General features: G+C 32.7%; 4 protein-coding genes and 1 non-coding gene across 5 annotated transcripts; all 5 read right to left on the bottom strand.

The window, feature by feature from the left end:
• Nucleotides 1-429: 429 nt before the first annotated feature.
• Nucleotides 430-4,571, bottom strand: LOC135126782 (post-GPI attachment to proteins factor 2-like). The gene is made up of 6 exons (XM_064052923.1): nucleotides 4,071-4,571; nucleotides 3,754-4,016; nucleotides 3,543-3,704; nucleotides 3,380-3,479; nucleotides 3,110-3,328; nucleotides 430-3,039 (listed from the first exon to the last, which is right to left on the bottom strand). The coding sequence occupies exons 2-6, from the start codon at nucleotides 3,925-3,927 to the stop codon at nucleotides 2,885-2,887; spliced, it is 810 nt and encodes a 269-aa protein (XP_063908993.1). The 5' UTR covers nucleotides 3,928-4,016; nucleotides 4,071-4,571; the 3' UTR covers nucleotides 430-2,884.
• A 97-nt stretch (nucleotides 4,572-4,668) lies between these two features.
• On the bottom strand, nucleotides 4,669-12,951 carry LOC135126781 (transaldolase). Its single transcript, XM_064052922.1, has 4 exons — nucleotides 12,749-12,951; nucleotides 5,725-5,956; nucleotides 5,110-5,504; nucleotides 4,669-5,049 (listed from the first exon to the last, which is right to left on the bottom strand). The coding sequence occupies exons 1-4, from the start codon at nucleotides 12,843-12,845 to the stop codon at nucleotides 4,763-4,765; spliced, it is 1,011 nt and encodes a 336-aa protein (XP_063908992.1). The 5' UTR covers nucleotides 12,846-12,951; the 3' UTR covers nucleotides 4,669-4,762.
• A 408-nt stretch (nucleotides 12,952-13,359) lies between these two features.
• On the bottom strand, nucleotides 13,360-17,457 carry LOC135126780 (TBC domain-containing protein kinase-like protein). Its single transcript, XM_064052921.1, has 11 exons — nucleotides 17,168-17,457; nucleotides 16,857-17,115; nucleotides 16,422-16,662; nucleotides 15,289-15,560; nucleotides 14,948-15,221; nucleotides 14,732-14,893; nucleotides 14,292-14,676; nucleotides 13,969-14,243; nucleotides 13,786-13,916; nucleotides 13,572-13,734; nucleotides 13,360-13,521 (listed from the first exon to the last, which is right to left on the bottom strand). The coding sequence occupies exons 1-11, from the start codon at nucleotides 17,370-17,372 to the stop codon at nucleotides 13,408-13,410; spliced, it is 2,481 nt and encodes an 826-aa protein (XP_063908991.1). The 5' UTR covers nucleotides 17,373-17,457; the 3' UTR covers nucleotides 13,360-13,407.
• On the bottom strand, nucleotides 16,696-16,767 carry Trnaw-cca (transfer RNA tryptophan (anticodon CCA)). The gene has a single exon. It is a non-coding gene; the product is annotated as a tRNA-Trp (tRNA).
• Nucleotides 17,458-17,529: 72 nt separating the features above from the next.
• On the bottom strand, nucleotides 17,530-18,420 carry LOC135126783 (proteasome subunit alpha type-6-like). Its single transcript, XM_064052924.1, has one exon. The coding sequence runs from the start codon at nucleotides 18,327-18,329 to the stop codon at nucleotides 17,589-17,591; it is 741 nt and encodes a 246-aa protein (XP_063908994.1). The 5' UTR covers nucleotides 18,330-18,420; the 3' UTR covers nucleotides 17,530-17,588.
• Nucleotides 18,421-20,223: the final 1,803 nt, after the last annotated feature.

A 20,223-nucleotide genomic window follows, 5' to 3' on the forward strand; every position in this document is an offset into this window, starting at 1 on the left:
TGCGACATTCACTGCAGATATCCCCAAACCTCCTCTAACTAGTCTCGCACCTACTTACAGGTGGCCACTGATGCGTTGGAGGAGTGCTGTAGATGCTGGCTCATCACAGTCAATCCTGATTAAAGCTCTGCACTCAACGCCCCCTTGTTTGTCGGGAACAACCAGATTCTTCGGGAGCTCAACATTCCGAAGTTAAAGCAATTTCTGCATGAAAGTGCACTTTGTACCTTCAACAAAGCTGAAGAACACCCCTACCCCTTGGTCCGAGAAGCCGTCGACTACGGCCTTTAACCTAAGCCTACCACTAACTATCTCATCTGTCAGCCTGTAACTCTTTTTTACCTTTACTATAATATAGGGAAAAATGATATGTGTGGACAGTATTGAAATTCATAATAACAAAACAAAACTTTCAATATTTTATTGCAGTTTATTAGAACAACTGATATGTATACACCATGTCAAATGACTAGTTCAAATTCACTTAAATATTTCAAGTAGAAACAAAAATTACCACAGCTAAACGCATTAAATGCAATATTCGCTAAATGTAAAGAAGATCTTTAAAGGAACCCAATTTTTAAATTCATATTCAATTAACGAACTAAAAATTTGCACAAAAGTTATATTGTTGAAGTTTAATCCTTTGATATTTATATAAAAGTTATATTATATTTTATTGTAAACTAATCTATTGTCTTTTTAATGTTAATTAGTGATTTTCCGCATAGTGTTTAGAATCAACACTCTGCGCAACTTTGTAGGAATCTGTTCACAAGCTCTTTGTACCCCATGGGTGTCCATTTATTTCAGACATTTTTTTATCTGTCGCTTTAATTCGAACATTTTTTGCTGTTCATCCATTTTGATACACCAAAGAACTTAATTGGCCAAAGCAATTCTTGATTGAAGGACATTGTGGTAAATTGGTGTCGATTTTAATAAATTTCATTGTCTGTTTGACCATCCAGTCAAAATTAAAAAACTACCAACTCTGCATTTTATCTTGAAAATACAACCAACCACACCGCAGTATTAGATTTGGGGAAAATAGGTTATGTTTTATAACTGTGGCGCTACAATAACACGTTGGTAAACGGAGAAAGATAAGCGGCCTCGTGGTCTAGTGGTCAGGATACCTGCCCGGCAAGCGAGTGACGTGTGGTTCGATTCTTACCGAGGCAGCAACATTTTTCTTCGCTTACTTTTATAACTAACTCATAGAAATAAACGTAAATTCCATAAACGACAAAATACCCACGTGTTTCGTGATGGCAACCTTAGCGTTCGATGAAGTTTCAACGGTATAAACCGTAGTGCCGCTCAAAGAATATGAAAAATACCACTGGAGTTTTTTTGTTAGCAACTAAAATCAAAACGTGGTGGTTTTTTAATTTTGGCAAAAACTATAGATTGAATGTTCTTTATTTGCTCTATTGTAAAATATGCAGACGACTTCGACTTTTTTCTACCTTTAATTCCTACCTTTCTATGTACTTTGGCAATTGACCTTAGTCCACTATGGATTTTAAATTGTAAACGTGGATTTTGGTAATTTATTTTAGTAACTATTCTGCCACTGTTAAACAATTTGATATTTTTCTGGTTATCTGACTCAACTCGTCTCTATACTCTATAGGAACTCAATAAGTTGTAAAATACTTCACTGCAAATTAATATCGAGTGACTATTAATGTTCGTGATTTTTTTTTTGTCAGATAGGAAAGTATTTAAAACTTTATAATTGCATACTTGATTATCAAAATGACCTTTATGGCAGCAACTCAGCTGTCATGCTCATGCCAACACTGACAACTGTGAACTACTAGCATGGCCGCCAATAATTCAGAATTGCCAACACAATAATTTGCTTCGATTATTATTAATAGTCACCCGGTGTTTTGCTATGAAATTCATGATGTTAATAAAACTTTACGGTGATGTAATTATTCGTGTTTTAATGCCATTTTAATTAAATTAAACTAACGAATATTTTTGTTTCATAAATATTTGCCATAATCTAATGACGTTTGTACCATACTTGATCACTTCAATATCCTGAATTGGAAAAATCAAAGACACAAATTTTGTGCAAAATTTTAGCTATAACCCGTTAAGGGAAAAATAGCGTATAGCGAATAGCATCAAGTGAAAGAGTTATCTTTTTTCTAAACAGTAAGTAGTTAACTATTCTAAATTTTTTCTTACAAAACTCCCTAATTTATAAGCCTTCATTCAAAAGCTGCCTAACACCACCCAATTTTCTTAATTAATTTAAAATAGAAAATCAGTGATGTCAGACTTAAACAGTCTAAAAAACATTGGAAAAGTTACTGAGCAAATACTTCACTATAAATAATCTTAACAACAACAAAAAAAATACATTGCTGAAAATTGCCATTAAAATTACATTTTTAGTTCCATTCATATTTACAAAAAGAACTGTTATTAAATCTGATAATATACAACATTACAAAGTGGTTCCATTTATATAAAATACAAGATTTCATTTTTATTTTAATATTATTTATATTCACCAATAATTTGTTCTTTTTTTGTACACAGGAAATAACATCTTATTTTATAGCTGTAGGCAGTTATCAAGATAAAATAAATCAATCAGTCTCTAAATCAAACAGAACCTTTAGGCGCACAAAAATTATCATAAACAATTGTAAAACGTGCTACAAATAGTAAAATATCATAGAAAAATCTTAAAGCTGTTTTAAATAAAGTGATATACAAACAATAAATCAGAGCACGAAAATAATATCAAATATAAATCACAACAGTTTGGAATGTAGTAAACACTTTGTGGTACATATTATACACTACAAAAAACAGAGAGTATAATTGACTAGCTTAGTTTTATAACAAGAGATTCTCATTCAAATTTATTATTTAAAGGTAATTTTTGTATATGTTTTAATCCTCTAGCAACCACTAAGTGTTCAGTTGGGAAATCTAAAATCACTGTTACGTGGAAAGCCATATTGGCCAGTGCTATGATGTATTCACAAAAAGCAAACCAGCTGAAAGCTTTCCAAAAATTTAAGGTGACATTAAACATGTGATGCTCACGATAATAACAAGACAAAGTTGTACTTACCCATATCATGACAGAGTAACCTATGCTTGAGAAAGAAGCCAACTAGTCCCACTGTACTCATCAGTGATACAAATAAAAGGATCTGTTTTATTAATAGACCTCTTTGAACACTTTTTAGATTGTTGTTTGTTTCAGCCACCCATCGTACACCTTTTATGCAAGCCAACATATGCAGCAAACTGCTTACCATAAACGTAATAAATAATTTTTCATGTATAGCTGCAATATTCATGATTTTATATCTCAGCGCTTTGAAAGTAGCCTACTCACGATAGTTCTCTCTATTGGAGATATAAGTCACTCCACACAAAGAACCAATTTCTACAATATTTAACCAAAAGGCAAAATTCAGCCACCATTTGGCGAGCTCCTACAAAATTGACAACAATAAGTTTAAACATATAAAATTTTGTTGTTGAAAATGTAGATGTACCTGATGTTTTGATGACATGTTAATTAGGTTTAAATGGTACGACCTGTGTACAGCTGCTATAATAAATCTTGGTCCAATGTGAAAAGCCACACTAATTCGCCAAAGATATCTTTGTGGGCTTATACCCGTTATTGCACTGATTGAAGGTATTATGTTGTACACCTAAGAAACATTTGTTAATTTGAATAAACCATAGTAGTTTTACATTTACCCGACAATGAGTTTCATGTATATCATCTGCCTGAAATATATACGCTGTTACAAAACATATTATAAGCGCCAATAAAGGGCAAGACACAGTCACAAGACACAAGTGCTTAAAACTAAGCATATAATGTATAATAAAGTTTTCGACAACATCTCCCTTTTGAGCGTTAGTTTTCATTGTAGCTTTCACAGATAATATTTCAAAACAAACTGGAAGAACGGTGGAAGAGCTATAATGAATAAAGCTATTGTTCGAAATGTACAAACCTAAAACAAAAATTTATATCCTACCAGATAATTAACGCGCATTCGTCAGTTCACCTTCAGAGGGTATAAAACATTTTATCGCTTGTAAAAAACATGTTTCAGTTATTTATTAATATAAAATAAACAAACTTTAGTCAGAATTTTGACAGTTTACGCTTCTTATAACCTTTTCTCTGATTTGAACTGTCAAATCAGCCGGCTTTCTTTGATAGGTTAGTTACGCCGCGTAAATTAGAATTTTAAATATTTAACTTTTTACATAATCAAATGTTTAATTTATTTTAGCATATACATCCACTCAAAGTAGCATACATTAAGAACTACATCCAAAAATATCTCTATCTAATTAACAAGAAAAAAAAATTAAACCTAATTTAATTCAAAAGCTTTATTTTTTCCTTTATAATTCCTTTAAACCTTCTTTTCCAAGTTTTTTTTACTTTCCCAGTGATAACTGATAATGATAACTAATTGTTAGCAAGCTATTGAAAGTTCAACAGTGGCTTAAAACGATAAATGATTTCGTTAATACATAAGCTACATCTTATTGATGAATACAACTTTAATTAGAATAAGTTGTTTCTAATTTTGTCAATTTTTACCGAAGTAATTCACCCAATTAAACCTTTTAAAAAGTTAAAAAAAATTTTTTCTTTAATGTTTATTGTAATTTGTTACAATATATAGATATTTATGTATATCAAACACGGGAATGTTTTTTATCAAACTCCTAGATATTAGGTACATTATTTTTTCGCCGACGCCTTTAATTGTGCTCTGATGGTATTTTCCAATTTGATGCTGTCAGCAGCAAAATTTCTAATACCGTCAGACAACTTGTCTGTAGCCATTTTATCCTCGTTCAACAACCACCGGAATGTAGCTTCTGTTAATTCCAATTTTTCCAACTGTAACTTGGTGGCATTTTCAACGGAAAGCTTCTTCGGAACGGCGTCATTCGAAGCTTCCAATTCACCAAGAAGTTTTGGGCTGATGGTGAGCAAATCGCATCCAGCCAATGCCTTTATTTCCTCTGCAAATTATATTATAAGTAGATACTAACTTACACGTTTTATGAAAATAGCACACATACCAATATTTCTGAACGACGCTCCCATAACCACTGTCTTGTAGCCAAATTTCTTGTAATAATTATAAATCTTCGTGACAGAAATAACTCCTGGATCTTCATCGCCAGTGTATGATTTCTTATCAGTGTTAGCGATGTTCCAGTCGAGAATGCGTCCGACAAATGGTGAAATTAGCGTAACTCCAGCTTCAGCACACGCCACAGCTTGGGCAAAATTAAACAGTAGAGTTAAATTACAGTGGATACCATGTTTTTGTTCAAGCTCTTTTGCCGCTTGGATGCCCTCCCACGTGGACGCTAGTTTAATTAGAACGCGGTCTTTGCTTATGCCCTGGTCGGCGTACAACTGGATGAGTTTCTGTGCCTTTGCAATACTGGCCTCTTTGTCAAAAGATAAGCTAAACGAAAAATCGACGTGATAAGAAGAAACATAACTTACTATCGACTATGTTTTAAAGAAATTTCCAATTTAACAATGATGTCGTAAATTAAGCGACCAAAATTTAACTCAATACGCTTTTGATAAAACTGAACAAAAACTCCTCCACTAATTGAAACTATTCATAATAGTTAATTAACCATAGAATTTTGCTTGTGAAACACATCATGAGATCTTACCGCGCATCAACCTCAGTCGACACTCGCCCTGGCACGATTTTCAAAATTTCGGCTCCAAATAGGACACAGAGGAGATCCATGGCGTTTTCAAGTTTTTCTTCAAGTGTTTGTCCTACTTTGTTGCCATATTGTACAGCTCTTGTAACAAGAGGTTTGTACTGTGATAAATTAGACGCCGCCAGTATGAGAGACGGATTCGTTGTAGCGTCTGTTGGTTTGTAGTTTTTCATCGCTGAAATGAATTTTCGTGTGAATATTTACAGAATTCTTACTTTTTAGTCTGATAATGGTGACAGCAGATATGAGATCACCCAGGAATATCATTTTAAAAAATATCGATTTTATAATTTTGACAGTGGTTACCAAAATATACAAATTTGTTTTTAAAATGTGGTCTATATAAAAAAATTATAACGTCTTACTTTTTTGTTAAGTTGTTTTGAATATCATGTGGTTATGAAAAATAATGAAAACCATAATCTGATAAACAAAAAACACAAAACTAAGCATATATTATTAACCACGTAAAAAAATAAAAAAGGTTTACGAATGTAAATCTGGCAGATATGGTATCTAACACTAACATGATGACATCATTACGATATATCGGAAACAAAATTGAATAAATATCTCTAAAGCAAATATATTCATATTCACATACGTTACAAATAATGACATTGTGTATTTCACTCCAAATAAAATTCAGATTGAAGAATTCCACAGTTTTAAATTTTTAATTCAAAAAATAAAAACTTAAAAATAAAATTTCTATTCCTCGAATTTGTGTGTGGGCGTTCAAAGTGTCCAACCAAATTGAAAAGTATATATTTATTTTCAAACGATAACGTTAACAATGTCGGGAAACCACATTTCTGTATATGTTGTGTACACACAATGTGGAACAGATGATGTCTCGATAAACATGAATGGTTTAATGTTAAAGTATATAATGTGTTATATTTACATAGGCGATGCAATGTCATTTATAGATGTATGTTACCAACATGCACATATAAATTAAAGATTTTATTAGGTAATTATGTTTCCTTTATTTATACACTTTGACCTTGCGTGAATACAATATAATTATTTTTATGCGCCATCTAACTTTATGTGATTGGGAGAATTAAAATCTGCTGCAGCAATTACGAAACTGACTTCCGACTCATTGTAAAAATATAAAATCCATTAGTTTAATTTTGATGATAATAATAATATAAAAACGTAATAAAGCATATATTCATACGTTTTATTATGCTTAAAATAAACAACTAATATTCAACTATTTATTGTATATTTATATATAGCGACGGAATATGCCTGCATCCAAGGCCAAAAACTATTCTTGTAACACATCTCTACAGCCTGCAAACTCAAGAACAATTACTTGCATTATTTTAATTTTATGCCTTAGAGATCTGTTGGACACTAGCCAATAATATTCGGGTATAAGAGATTCAATATTTATTATCAAAAAATTCAAACGGAAGCAACAACAAATAACGCAAAGGTCGTCAAAAGACAAGCGGTGAAAGAACGGTCAGATAAAATAAAATAAAAAATGAGAGAAATCTTTCCCTTTTTTTTGTTTTTATAATGTTTATATTTTTTTCTTTTATTCGTTTTTAGAAAATCGTCATTAAGAAGGTCACATATAACTGTGATATAATTTTTTTAACTCTATGATGGTTTTGTTACTAACTACACGATGTGACCCAGCAAAAAACATCCTCAAGATGGCGCTGGACGACCAAGATAGTCCTATTTAGTAACTCTAAAGGTTTTTGTCGTTTGCTATCCACATCGACGTATGAGAACGACAGCTAAAAAAGCTAATACCCTAATACTAATGTGGATCTTACATCTTACGGTAATACGGATATTTATAACTTTTTGTCGATTTTATAAATATACCTAAGACAGTTCCAATCACAAAATCAAACAAAACAATGAAACAGCATGTTAATTACTTAGTTTTAAAGTGAATGGAAAGTCACATTCAACAAGAATGATATTTATTTTAAGGATTATATTATAAAGAATCTAGTAATTAAGTATAATTAAATGTAACTGTTGGTCATTGCAGCAGAATACTTTTAATTATGGCAAAATATTGTAAAACTGTGCCAATTATCACATCTGGTATGTTTCTGTTTTTGTCTTCGTCCGACACACTGTATTTATGTAGGTAAAGAATGCCCGCACTTCTTAGCATTTTAGAGGCGGCAACGTATACTCCGTAAGCATAGCGTGTCCGACGAAGACAGAAACAAAAACATACCGTTTTACAACAAAATTTAAAAAGAATCTACTATATTCATATGTAATATGTGCCAAGTAATAGGATTTTGGAGGATTTCTTTCTTTTTACTTCCCGAGCGTAAGCAAAGGAAGTATTGTAATCGAGTCCGTCGGCCGACTCTCTACTTTTACGTTTTCTCGATCTTTCATGACCCCTAGAAGACGAAGAAATAGGTCTCCCATTTCCGTCTGTCTGTCCGTCTGTCCGTCTGTCCGTCCGTCCGTCCGTCTGTCCGTCTGTCCGTCCGTCTGTCCGTCTGTCCGTCCGTCTGTCCGTCTGTCCGTCTGTTGTCCCGGATTTTTATTAGACAGATAATCTCCGAAAGTACTCGACCGATTGTTGTGAAATTTTGTACTTATATTAAGAATATCATGTAGATGGTAAAACGCTAACCAAAATTTGTCTAATCATCCCCACCACTAAAGCGATGACGTCACTTCAAAATTGTACATAGTAAATGGGTTTTCAATTGTATAAAATAACATAGTCCTACACATGTAGTTTACAACTCTGAATCGACTTTTCACCCGAAACGTCCAGATTTTTGGAAAAAAAATCAAAATTATAAAACAACATTTTGAAATTTAATTTTTAATCTGCTAACCAGAATGCTTTGAAATGTTGCAGATGTTTTAAGGCTATAAAGAGCATCATAAATCTTTAGTCAAAAAATATTTGCTTATCCCCTCCAAAAACTTGATGACGTCAGCTCAAAAGTTTGTGGAATAAATCATATCTAAAATGTACAAAATATGATGAGTCTGTACTTGTGATCTATCACTCCATTCATATTTTTTGGATTTGCATATACAGGATGACTCAAAAAAATTAATGAATGCGTAAATTTATTTTACTGATTTACTCAGAAACTACAAAACCGAATGCTTTGAAATCTTGCAGATGTTTTAAGGTTATAAAGAGCATAATAAATGTTTAGTCAAAATATATTTGCTTATCCCCTCCAAAAAATTGATGACGTCAGCTCGAAAGTTTGCCGAATAAATCCTATCCAAACTGTAAAAATATGATGAGTCTGTACTTGTAATTTATCACTCCATTCATATTTTTTGGATTTGCATATACAGGGTGACTCAAAAAAATTAATGAATGCGTAAATATATTTTATTGATTTAATCAGGAACTACAAAACCGAATGCTCTGAAATCTTGCAGATGTTTTAAGGTCATAAAGAGCATAATAAATGTTTAGTCAAAATATATTTGCTTATCCCCTCCAAAAACTTGATGACGTCAGCTCGAAAGTTTGCCGAATAAATCATATCTAAAATGTACAAAATATGATGAGTCTGTACTTGTCATTTATCACTCCATTCATATTTTTTGGATTTGCATATACAGAGTGACTCAAAAAAATTAATGAATGCGTAAATATATTTTATTGATTTAATCAGGAACTACAAAACGGAATGCTCTGACATCTTGCAGATGTTTTAAGGTTATAAAGAGCATAATAAATGTTTAGTCAAAATATATTTGCTTATCCCCTCCAAAAACTTGATGACGTCAGCTCGAAAATTTGCCGAATAAATCATATCTAAAATGTACAAAATATGATCAGGCTGTACTTGTGATCTATCACTCCATTCATATTTTTTGGCTTTGCATATACAGGCTGATTCAAGAAAATAAATGAAAGCGTAAATTTATTTTACTGATTTACTCAGGAACTACAAAACCGAATGCTTCGAAATCTTGAAGATATTTTAAAATTATCATAGCATGGTAAATTTTTGATCAAAACGTATTTGGTCGTCCCCCCTAAAAAATTTATGACGTCACCACAAAATTTTGCTGAATAAATCCTATCTAAAATGTACAAAATATGGTGAGTCTCTTCTTGTGATTTATCATTCCATTCAAATTTTTTCGATTTGCATATACAGGGTGACTCAAAAAAATTAATGAATGCGTAAATTTATTTTATTGATTTAATCAGGAACTACAAAACCGAATGCTTTGAAATCTTGCAGATGTTTTAAGGTTATAAAGAGCATAATAAATTTTTAGTCAAAATATATTTGGTTATCTTCTACAAAAAACTGATGACGTCAGCTCAAAAGTTTGCCGAATAAATCGCATCTAAAATGTACAAAATATTATGAGTCTGTACTTGTGATTTATCATTCCATTCATATTTTTGGATTTGCATATGCAGGGTGACTCAAAAAAATTAATGAAGGCGTGAATTTATTTTATCGATTTAATCAGGAATTACAAAACCGAATGCTTTGAAATCTTGGGAATATTTTAAAGTTATTATAAGCATGGTAAACTTTTGTTCAAAATGTATTTGTTCATCCCTCCTAAAAAAATTGATGCCGTCACCCTTAAATTTTGCTGAATAAATCCTATCTAAAATGCAAAAAATATGATGAGTTTGTACTTGTGATTTATCATTCCATTCATATTTTTTAGATTTTCTTAAGAGGTGGTTCAAAAAAATTAATGAAGTCAATTTATTTTATTGATTAAATTAAAGGCAACACTTATTATTAGTATTACACCTCAACAAACATAAGGGTAGCACGCTTATTTACATCGACTTTAACATTGCAGACCTGCATTTGTTTTATTCGTTCACTTGGTTCCGCGAATGTGAAATAGACATGTTTATAATCAACCAATTGTGAATTTCACCGTTAAGAATTAAAATAAAACCCAATGTTTTATATAATAAGCGGAAGTCGAAGCAATAAAACCGATGGTCGTTTTGTTTACAGTTTCTCTGTTTGACTCTCATGCACGTATGCTGTTACGCTTGTCATCTTAAATTAAGAATGTTTATACATAAACGATTTTCAGTTGCCGTATACGTGAGTAAATTGTTTCGTTATTTTATTGATTATAAAAAATCAATATTCAAAACGACCCAATTCATTTTCCCGAAAATTTGGGAATACAATAATTTTATTCTTAGTATTACACTACATCCATCCCAACTGATATACGTGTCCTTGCAAAAATGTTGATGACGTCATCGCAATTTTTTTTAAATTCCCACTACAAAAATGTAATGAGAAAAAACACAATAGGCATGCAGTCGTCAAGTTTCCGACAGCGAGGGAAGTACTGTCTAAACTCTTTAGACCAATTTTTTATGATTTCTAATTAACGTTTTTTTTTCAGTGTTTTTTTCAATGATTTGTAAAAACCAAAAAAAAAAAGAAAAAGAAAAAAGGCCCCGTTTTGAATAAATATATTTTGTATAAATAGAAAATTGCATTTCTTATCTCGGATTTGCATTCTACAATTTGACCTTCTGGTATTGTGCAATTATTTATTAACAAATCTTATTTTTGTTGCATCAAAGAAAATGTGTTTCGAATGATTATTAATTATTGTAATTATAATTTTAAATCTTGCCGATCAACTAGCGAAACATGCACAGTTTGATGTTATTTACCAGAATTCATTAATTTTAATTTTAAAATGATAAAACTTGGCCTATTAAAAGTTTACAAACTTCGGTATCTTCTAATTAATTAAACTTTCTAAATCAGACCACTAATTTTTTCAGTTCGTTATTTATGAATTTCTTCTGTTAATGCTAATTGTTTATAAATTAGAGATCTATTAAATTACAGGGATATAAGCAAAACTGGAGTACTGGCACCACCACAAAAGTCAAATTGTATTTTACAAAATCCAAAATTCTTGGACAAAAATGATTACGAAATTTGTTGCAAATTTCGAACAAATGATCTGTGGCTAGTAAATTATGAATAGCTGAAAAACTGAAAAAAAAATCAGTGATCAACGGTTTGTGTTTGATATTTCTGACTGGGATGTTAGTCTGCGCTGTGTTGCCACTTATATTTTCTCCCAAAATGTTGACAAATATACCGAGAGAGTAATAAAAATACGATATCATGATCAAAGGCAGCCATGGATTTTTGAAAGTTTGTCTTTCTTCAACTAAAACTTTCAAATTAACGGTAATCTGACAAGCTGAAAACTATCAACACAAATCTTTAAAGATCTATGACTGTATTATTTCATTCCAGCTTAATAGGACCTTGACAAAATACAACACTAATGAATGACAACTAATTTTTCAGTTGTTGAAGATTGGTTATTTTGTTGTATTTTATGTCAAAAAGCAAAAAGGATATAAATATATCGATTTTTTAACATTTTATAGTTAGTAAATCATATGCTTCTTGTTTGTTTTATTATCAATTAAAATATATTTGAACTTTAATTGACTTTCCGGTGTTATTTACCTACACTTATACCTATTTAGTTTTTTTTTAAATTTTTAATAAAGGGATTAAAATTTTAGTTACCTATGTTAAATTTAAACAAAGATGCCGAGGAATTACTTTCTCTCCCTCTCCGAATTTAATTTAATATGTAAACCCACGTTTTATGGATATAATTAATTAAAAATTATATATAGGTAACTTTCTATTTTATAGTCAGTAAATTTTAATATTGTTGTATACAATAGCATTCAGAAGTCACAATAGTAAAACTCGTTTTTATTACATTCCGGTAAAAAATCATTTAAATAATTCCACGTACAACAATTAGATGAACACAAATTTTAATTTTACAACTTTCCATATCAACCGCATCACCCTAGTCCACTAAGGTCACCTTCAAGTCTTCACACAAATAAACATAATTACCACTGATAACAGCAATACCAATGATAGTACGGATAACAAGATAGCGCGATACACCCAAAAAAAAGGTTTACCTTCAAAATCGCCGGTATCGGCAACAACGGTGGTAAGAGCCTTCAGCTGTTCCAAAGAGCTGCTCATCTTGCTTCTTTTACACTGAGGCTCTGACATCTTGATAAGTTGTTAAATACAAAAATTCTGAAAACCGACAGCAATGACGACTTATCACGACCCACGACCTCGACTACCGTCAGTGGACAACGATGATTATGTACTTTTCTGACGAGGAGGGAAAAGTTGCCGAGCTGCGTTCAGTGCAGCCAAGTTAAGGTTATCACTTTCACCTTGACGGGACACGTTAGACCAATATCGACCAATGACGGCATAGAAAAATACCGGGAGATTTCGAACCTACCAACCACATTTGATGCATTTTGGAACCTAGCTTTACTGTATGGTGGAGCTTAATTTTAAAAGAGGTGATTAGTCATTGCAGCATAGAGGAGTTATGTAATAGCAATGTTCATATAAACGAGTTTTACGTAACGTAGTTTAAATGGTTTATAGTACAAATGGGTAATGGATATAAATAAATTAAGTCATTTGTAATACAACAGGAACAAGGATAAATGCTTAAGCCTAGTACGTTAAAACATACAAGTAAATGGAATGACAGATGCTGAACAATTCTTAATAATATACTTGAATACTTGAGAACATTTTATAAAAGAGATCACATTTGAGTGTTAGAAATTAAGATGGTGGGCGTCGCAGATGCCAACAGACTGAAACCACCATGAAGAACACACACTCTGCTGACGCCACACTTGAGCAAAAACTTTGGAAACTAAAATGCACAAAAAAAAGTCAAAAACTCTCGTAAGGATTCGCATTTACCAATTCCAAATCTGTTTCTTCGTTCCCAATGACAACGATGATCTCGTTTTTACTGTTAGCTATCCGGGTACTGTGCTGTCCCACATTTTCAAGGCTAGCTTCACCAAATGAAACGCTAGAGAATGGTATGTTGATGCTGTTCATCACAGACGATCTGCTGAACCTACAACACAAATTCAAAACCATCTGTTTGTGCTTGTAATGAGCGACTTACTGCACAGGGTTTCGAATATCAATTGTTAAAATTTTTTCCGGTTTGCTTCTAACCAAATTAACAAAATCGGTGGCACTTATTCGTGGACACCTTTCGCGGTTTAGTTCTTGCAGTGTTACACTACTGATATCCTAAAAGCAAGAAATATGCTAACATTCATAGAAAATTGCTTAATGTTATTACGAGTTCAGATGTTGGGTGGAATTTTCCATTCTGATGTTCGCGAGTTGTTATGCTTTTAGGGGTTGATTCAAACGTCGCCATAGAATAAGAAACACACTTCTCTATATCCACTTCAGGTAAATCAGAAAAAAGTAAAATGCATTCATTGAAACCTGAATTTAGTAAACGATCTCTCAACTGGGTTAAAACGGAAAGTCCAATATGTAAAGGAAATGACGAGTCGCCTAGAAGTAGCTTATCCCAAATATGAAGAATTTTGTAAAGTGGAAACACATCTAAAATAAAAGAAAATAGATAGTAATATGAAAATTATATAAACATACGGGAGAAAACGGTTAAGAACCACGGAATTGCAAATAGTTCTGGATAGAAGTTAATGTAGTGGAGGTGATTCGCCAGGTGTGGATCGTGGAACGCAATTAGCTGAGAAAATTTCGCCAAATATTCTTGGATGACCATTGAATTGTCTTTAAGGAAGAATTTGTGTAGATACTTCGGTATAAAAGCAGACAGACAAGCAAAAGCTTTTGCTTCATTATTAAAATTTAAATAAAGGAACGGCGCTGTTAAAGAGTCTAATCCTTGCCAATACACATAGTTCGAATTCTGATACACCCATGCCTTAAGAATTCGTTTTAGTTTCTTGTGACCTTCAGTCGATGACAATAGTTCGTTGTACTGATGACAACGCGGGATATCGACTTCAATCTGTAAAGTAACAGTTAAAACAAAGAATGATTATTGTATCAGTTAGATAAAGTACCTGTCGGTCTGTAGTAGTGGGAGTTTCTTTATCAATTCGCAGATATTGCCTTTCATAGTCACCTTTAATACTTAGTAAAGCCGCCCAAACTTCTCCTCTTAACAAAGGGGGGATATCTTTAGACGCTTCTTTCAAAATGAGTTCTTTTGTGTACGGATAGCCCTAAAACAATTTACAATAATTAAGAAAATCTTAATTTAATGTTGAACGTATTACGTGAAGGAGCCTTCGAAATAGTATGACTCTGTGGAATTGATATTCTGGATCTTTTTCACGTATTATCAATGGTAAACCAGTCGCGTCATACGGAGGGGGCATAGAACTTTCAATTATTTTTGATGTTGCGTGAATTAGAGGATAGTAACACGTTAGAGGAATATGAGCAAATCTTTGATAAAGGGCATCCAATGGCATTTGAACAATTCTAGGATCATAGAGTGTTGCGGGATTTCGTTCCTGTCCCAAAGTCGACCCTTCTATTGATACCAAACTGTAACAACGCTTTCTTAATACTTATTAATTAAAAAAGACATTAATACAAGAGTAAGAGTACTAACTTTGGCAACGAAAGAATAGGAGGACTTGATCTGATTAATCCTTGTTTTTTCAATTCCTGGAATACGTCTCCACCTGCCAATTGCCACCAATGATATAATTCATTGATTGTAAACACTTCAAAAGGTTCACAGACTTTACTCTTGTTGGGTGTTTTTTTAGTTGTAAAATCTTCAAACATTTCTCGTTGAAGTAGTTCTTCGGCTGTGGAACGATTTTTTGGATAAATGCTTAAACACGCCTCCACGAGGTTTTTAAGATCGTCAGGAATAGTCTGCAATGATACAGTAACACTAGGCACATATAAAACGTAAAACTACTGATTCAGTTACAGCAACTGTAACAAGTTTTTTTTTAAACATGAGTACGCAATTCAAATTTTGTGGTCTTTAGTGTTTGCTTTTTATATAACGTTTTAGATTATATTTCATTTTTAAAATTATGTTTTCTATAACAGACCTAAACAGTGCAAAAAGTTAGATTTTAAAAATTTCACATAGACACTTAAAGCATTTTACTACTCTTAACTTTTTTATTTAAAATGTTGTTTGCTTTCAATAGTAGGTACTTATACTGCCACAAGAATTTTAGTAGTTTTACGACTTTACCCTTGTCAACGAATTATGCAACTTATTAGATGCAAATTTATGACACCGTCCCAAACTTAAATACATGTTTTTTCTTATATTTCGCTGACTTATGTTTAGCCGTTTTAGATTTTTTTTGTGACGAGGGCGTTGGAAAAGTCAATATCATAAAACCACTATATCGCTTGTGCCAGTATACTTAAAAAGTACACATTGAAAAACAAAATTGCATGAAACACGTTATACTCGCCAAAAATTTAGTTTCAGAATTTTGAAATATGTTAAATTGGCTAATAAATATTTCAAGATATTGTCCAACATTAGAACATTATTATCGATTTAAATTTTTATAAAAGGTACTATTTTTAACATTTTTGTAAAAATGTGCGCACAGTCGCCTTAAGTGCGAATTTTAGGTTTTTTTTTAGTGCAGATGTTTTTATATGTAGTTGTGTATAAGTCGTGTTTAAACAAAAAACCTAGTAAATAATAAAAAAGCAAAAATACAAAATGACGCCAATTACACAAAAATATTAATATTTACTAACCTCATACGTTTCAAAACAATTGTGCTCCCTGGCGATTCTCTCAAATACAGAAGAATTATTACACTGAATCAAACTTAGTATTTTCCGAATTCGCTGTCCCAATTTTAACGACTGCCACAATCCTTTCTTTAAAATCAGTTCAATTAAAACAATACCTACAGACCAAATATCACTTTTTGGGTCCGAGAATATTCCACTTGGGCTATCTAGATATACTTCTGGTGCACTATACAGCACTTGCCTATAAATAACGTAAACTGTGAAAAAAAAATTTTGACCCCGACGTGATTTGAACACGCAACCTTCTGATCTGGAGTCAGACGCGCTACCGTTGCGCCACGGAGTCAGTTGTTATAAACGACTACTGAACACCGTTTTAAGGTTATTTTACAACAAAAAAATTATAACCATAAATTTATTAAAGTAATCACTCACATAATTGGAAATGATACCAACTGCCCACATCCAGTCATATAATATAATCCATAATTGAATAACTTGATGTCTTTATTTTGTTGGAGAAGAATATTGTCAGTACTCAAATTACGATGCACAATCTTTCTTTGATGTAATTCCTTTAACGCTGTTAAAATTTGGAAAGCAATTTTCCTAATTTCATCCAAAGTAAACTGTTCTTTGGAAATATAGTTTGATAGTGGTTCACCACAATATTGAGAAACAACAACTGTTCGTTCTAGAATAAAATTGTGTTGATTTAATGGATTACCAAAGTTATAAGAACTTACCATGTTTGCCTCTGATGATATCTAAATATTGACATAAATAAGGATGTTTTATAGTTTTTAAAAACTGAGCTTTTCCAATTACAATAATGGAATTGGGTGTTAAAGGAAGTCCATTACTTCCACAAGTGTCACCTTTGTGCAGCTTTGCAAAAAATGTTATAGCTCCAAACTGCATCTGGGGGTCTGTTAAAAGTGATACCGGCATTTTTTGATAAGTTTTCCTAAAGATACAAAAACACTTGTCACCAGAATTTTAGGTTATGTTTCTGAGTCACTGTTTGACAACTTTTCCTGATTACTATGCTACTGGTTTTATTCAAATGTATCATTTATAACTAACTATTTATAAATAAGACTAATACTGAGTTTTAACAATGATTTTATTATTATAGTATACAAAATTATTTAAACATTTAAAGAATTAATCTTTCTCGGCTATGGCAGTAAGGTGTCTGTCAGTTTCCGTTTCAGAAAGTTTTCGAAATTTGGGTTCCTCTTTGGAGACGACTCCCACCTCAATTTCTGAGGGTTTAAAATCTACCGACAAAACGCTGGACAAACATGAGATTGCCAACTGAATAACATCATCGTGTTGCAATTCCTGCTTCTTCTTCAACTTCTTTTCCAAGTAGCTGTTTGCTTCAGTCTGTTTAGCGCCTACACTTATAGCCCTATATCCACAATAGTAGCCAGCAGGGTCTGCTTTATATACGCATGGTCCAATTTCAGGATCATATCCAATTAAAACCATGGAACACCCAAGTGGTCTCATTTCAGCATTCTGTGTATAAACCTGAGAAATATCTGCCACTCTTCTACACAGTGCATCAATGGGCATTTCATATCCATATTTATACTTGAATTGTGCCGCTTCATAACGCGCCCTTTGCACTTGGGATTTACTGTCTGCGATCATACCTGTCATAACACATCCAGAGCTTTCAGTTAATTGAAACAAGTGTGTGATAGTGCCGGCATCGATGAGCTTGTCGGGGATCTTTCTTTGAGTTACACAAACTGCCGTGTCGATTCCTTTGAGGGCTACAGAGGTTAACCCGGCTTGATTAATAGCTTTGAAAGCATACTCCACTTGATAAAGCCGACCTTCTGGTGAGAAGATGGTAATGTGACGATCAAACCCAGCACTGCTACCTCTGGACATTGTTAATATTTAAAAATTTGTTGTTTCACTTTGAATACAGCACCTATACAGTGACTTGCGCTTGTTTAGAACTGTCAGAATCTGTACTGTCAAAAGCATCAAAAACAGCAGAATCTTAACTGTCAGCTGTCAAATAAACAGAGTCGCCAATACAGAAAACAGAAAATAATAAAAAAAATTAAAATTTTTTGCTTGCATTTTTTATGGATCCGAGTTTTTCATTTTGGTATGACGTATTCATTTTAACTATAGGTAAATTTCGTTCTGGAAGTTCGTCGCTCTTATTTTGTCATAAATTACAACAATCTAATAATAAAGAGGCTGCCTGAATAATATTACAATAATTACCATAATTACTGCGATATCCAGTAAAAAATTAAATCAAATTTCGCTCCTACAAAAAAGTAGAACACCGCAAAACCGCATTTGAAAAATAAAAATAATTTTAATAACGTAGGCAACCACCCATGCGTTTGTAGTGTAATAATTAACGGAATGTCCCCCTTATTAGCAGAAGAGTGGTTGAAATGTAGTGAAGGTAGAATTTGAGGATAACTTTACTTCTCGCTTTGTGGTGTAATGGTGTGAATTTTGTTCGCAATTTTTTCAAAGGCAAAGGGCAGTTGTTGAAACGAAATAAATCACCTTCGACGCCACGATCCACCTCAACGATTGTAATTAGCGTAACTAAATAGTTCATTAACTATTTTCTAAACTGAAATGGTGAAATGTGAAACTTTGACAAATCGTTAACACGTGAATTTTTTTTTTTCACTCTTTGTAAATTCACAATTTGCGTTAACGTGAAATACGTGACAGGAATTCACTTATTCAGCCTTAACCGCTTAACTCATTTTAATAACAATTAACTAAAGCACTGGATGGTTTTCTCTATAGGTATGTTATTTTTATTATTGATGACCGGAGCAAAATATATAATACCATCATAAATACTTTGGGTATTACGGTCCAATTACTTTAATTTGGATTTCTCTTTTTCTTTGTGTATGTAAATTTGTGATATTCAAATATTTCTATTGATCTTGAATATTTGATTTTTTTTAAGTTGGGGAGGTTTTTGCACATAGGAAAATAAGTCCTTTCAACAATTTATTTCTCGCCAACTCAGATTTACACGACTAATTACACAGTGATTATGTACAAAATAATTTCGGCGCAACTTGACTGGTCTCTCTCGTCGACTGAATGAATCGTTCCCGAAGGTGTCTCTATTTAAACCCATACTTCCTTTCTCGATATTCCGAAATGAAGGTTTTTCTGGCGTACCTTTCGTAACTTTCGGCGACTCGCTCCAAGGTTTTCTTTATGCGAACGCCACCCAGCCACCGACACCGATGATGAGTTACCCATCATCGCCGTACATATGTATTGCCAAGCCCTCGAGAAAACCCATAGGCGTCTCTGCGAATGTCGTCGACTCGCATTTTTCATTTCTATGAATATTTTTCAAATTACACATTGTTTTCTCACCATTTTGAAAAGAGTTAACAAATGTAGCAAGTTGCATCAAATTATTATTTTTTGTTTTAACAAAAACATTTTGGAGCCTTTATTTGGGTCCTCAAGTATGGACCAGAACGAATCGTATCTAATGCAAATGATGGTCAAGGGTCAAATCGCGTTCTGTGATAAACAGATGGACCCCAAGAATGTAGAAACTGTCCGTTTCAGAAACCTGTCTTAACAAGAGAGCAAGTAAGAGACCTATTATACTAGAAGGTATTGGTCATTACTGGGTCTATCAAAAGTAAACCTACTACCTGCGTTTATATACATACATCTATATGGGCGTTGGCGTTTTTTTTTCTGGAAAATTTCTGCTCCAGGGATATGCTGGTGATTCAAGTAAATATGATAAACAGGAGGGACGTTA

This window comes from Zophobas morio, unplaced genomic scaffold, assembly GCF_036711695.1.
Source record: "Zophobas morio isolate AGI-343-1 ecotype UQ-CSIRO unplaced genomic scaffold, CSIRO_AGI_Zmor_V1 ptg000011l, whole genome shotgun sequence".
Classification (NCBI taxonomy): domain Eukaryota; kingdom Metazoa; phylum Arthropoda; class Insecta; order Coleoptera; family Tenebrionidae; genus Zophobas; species Zophobas morio.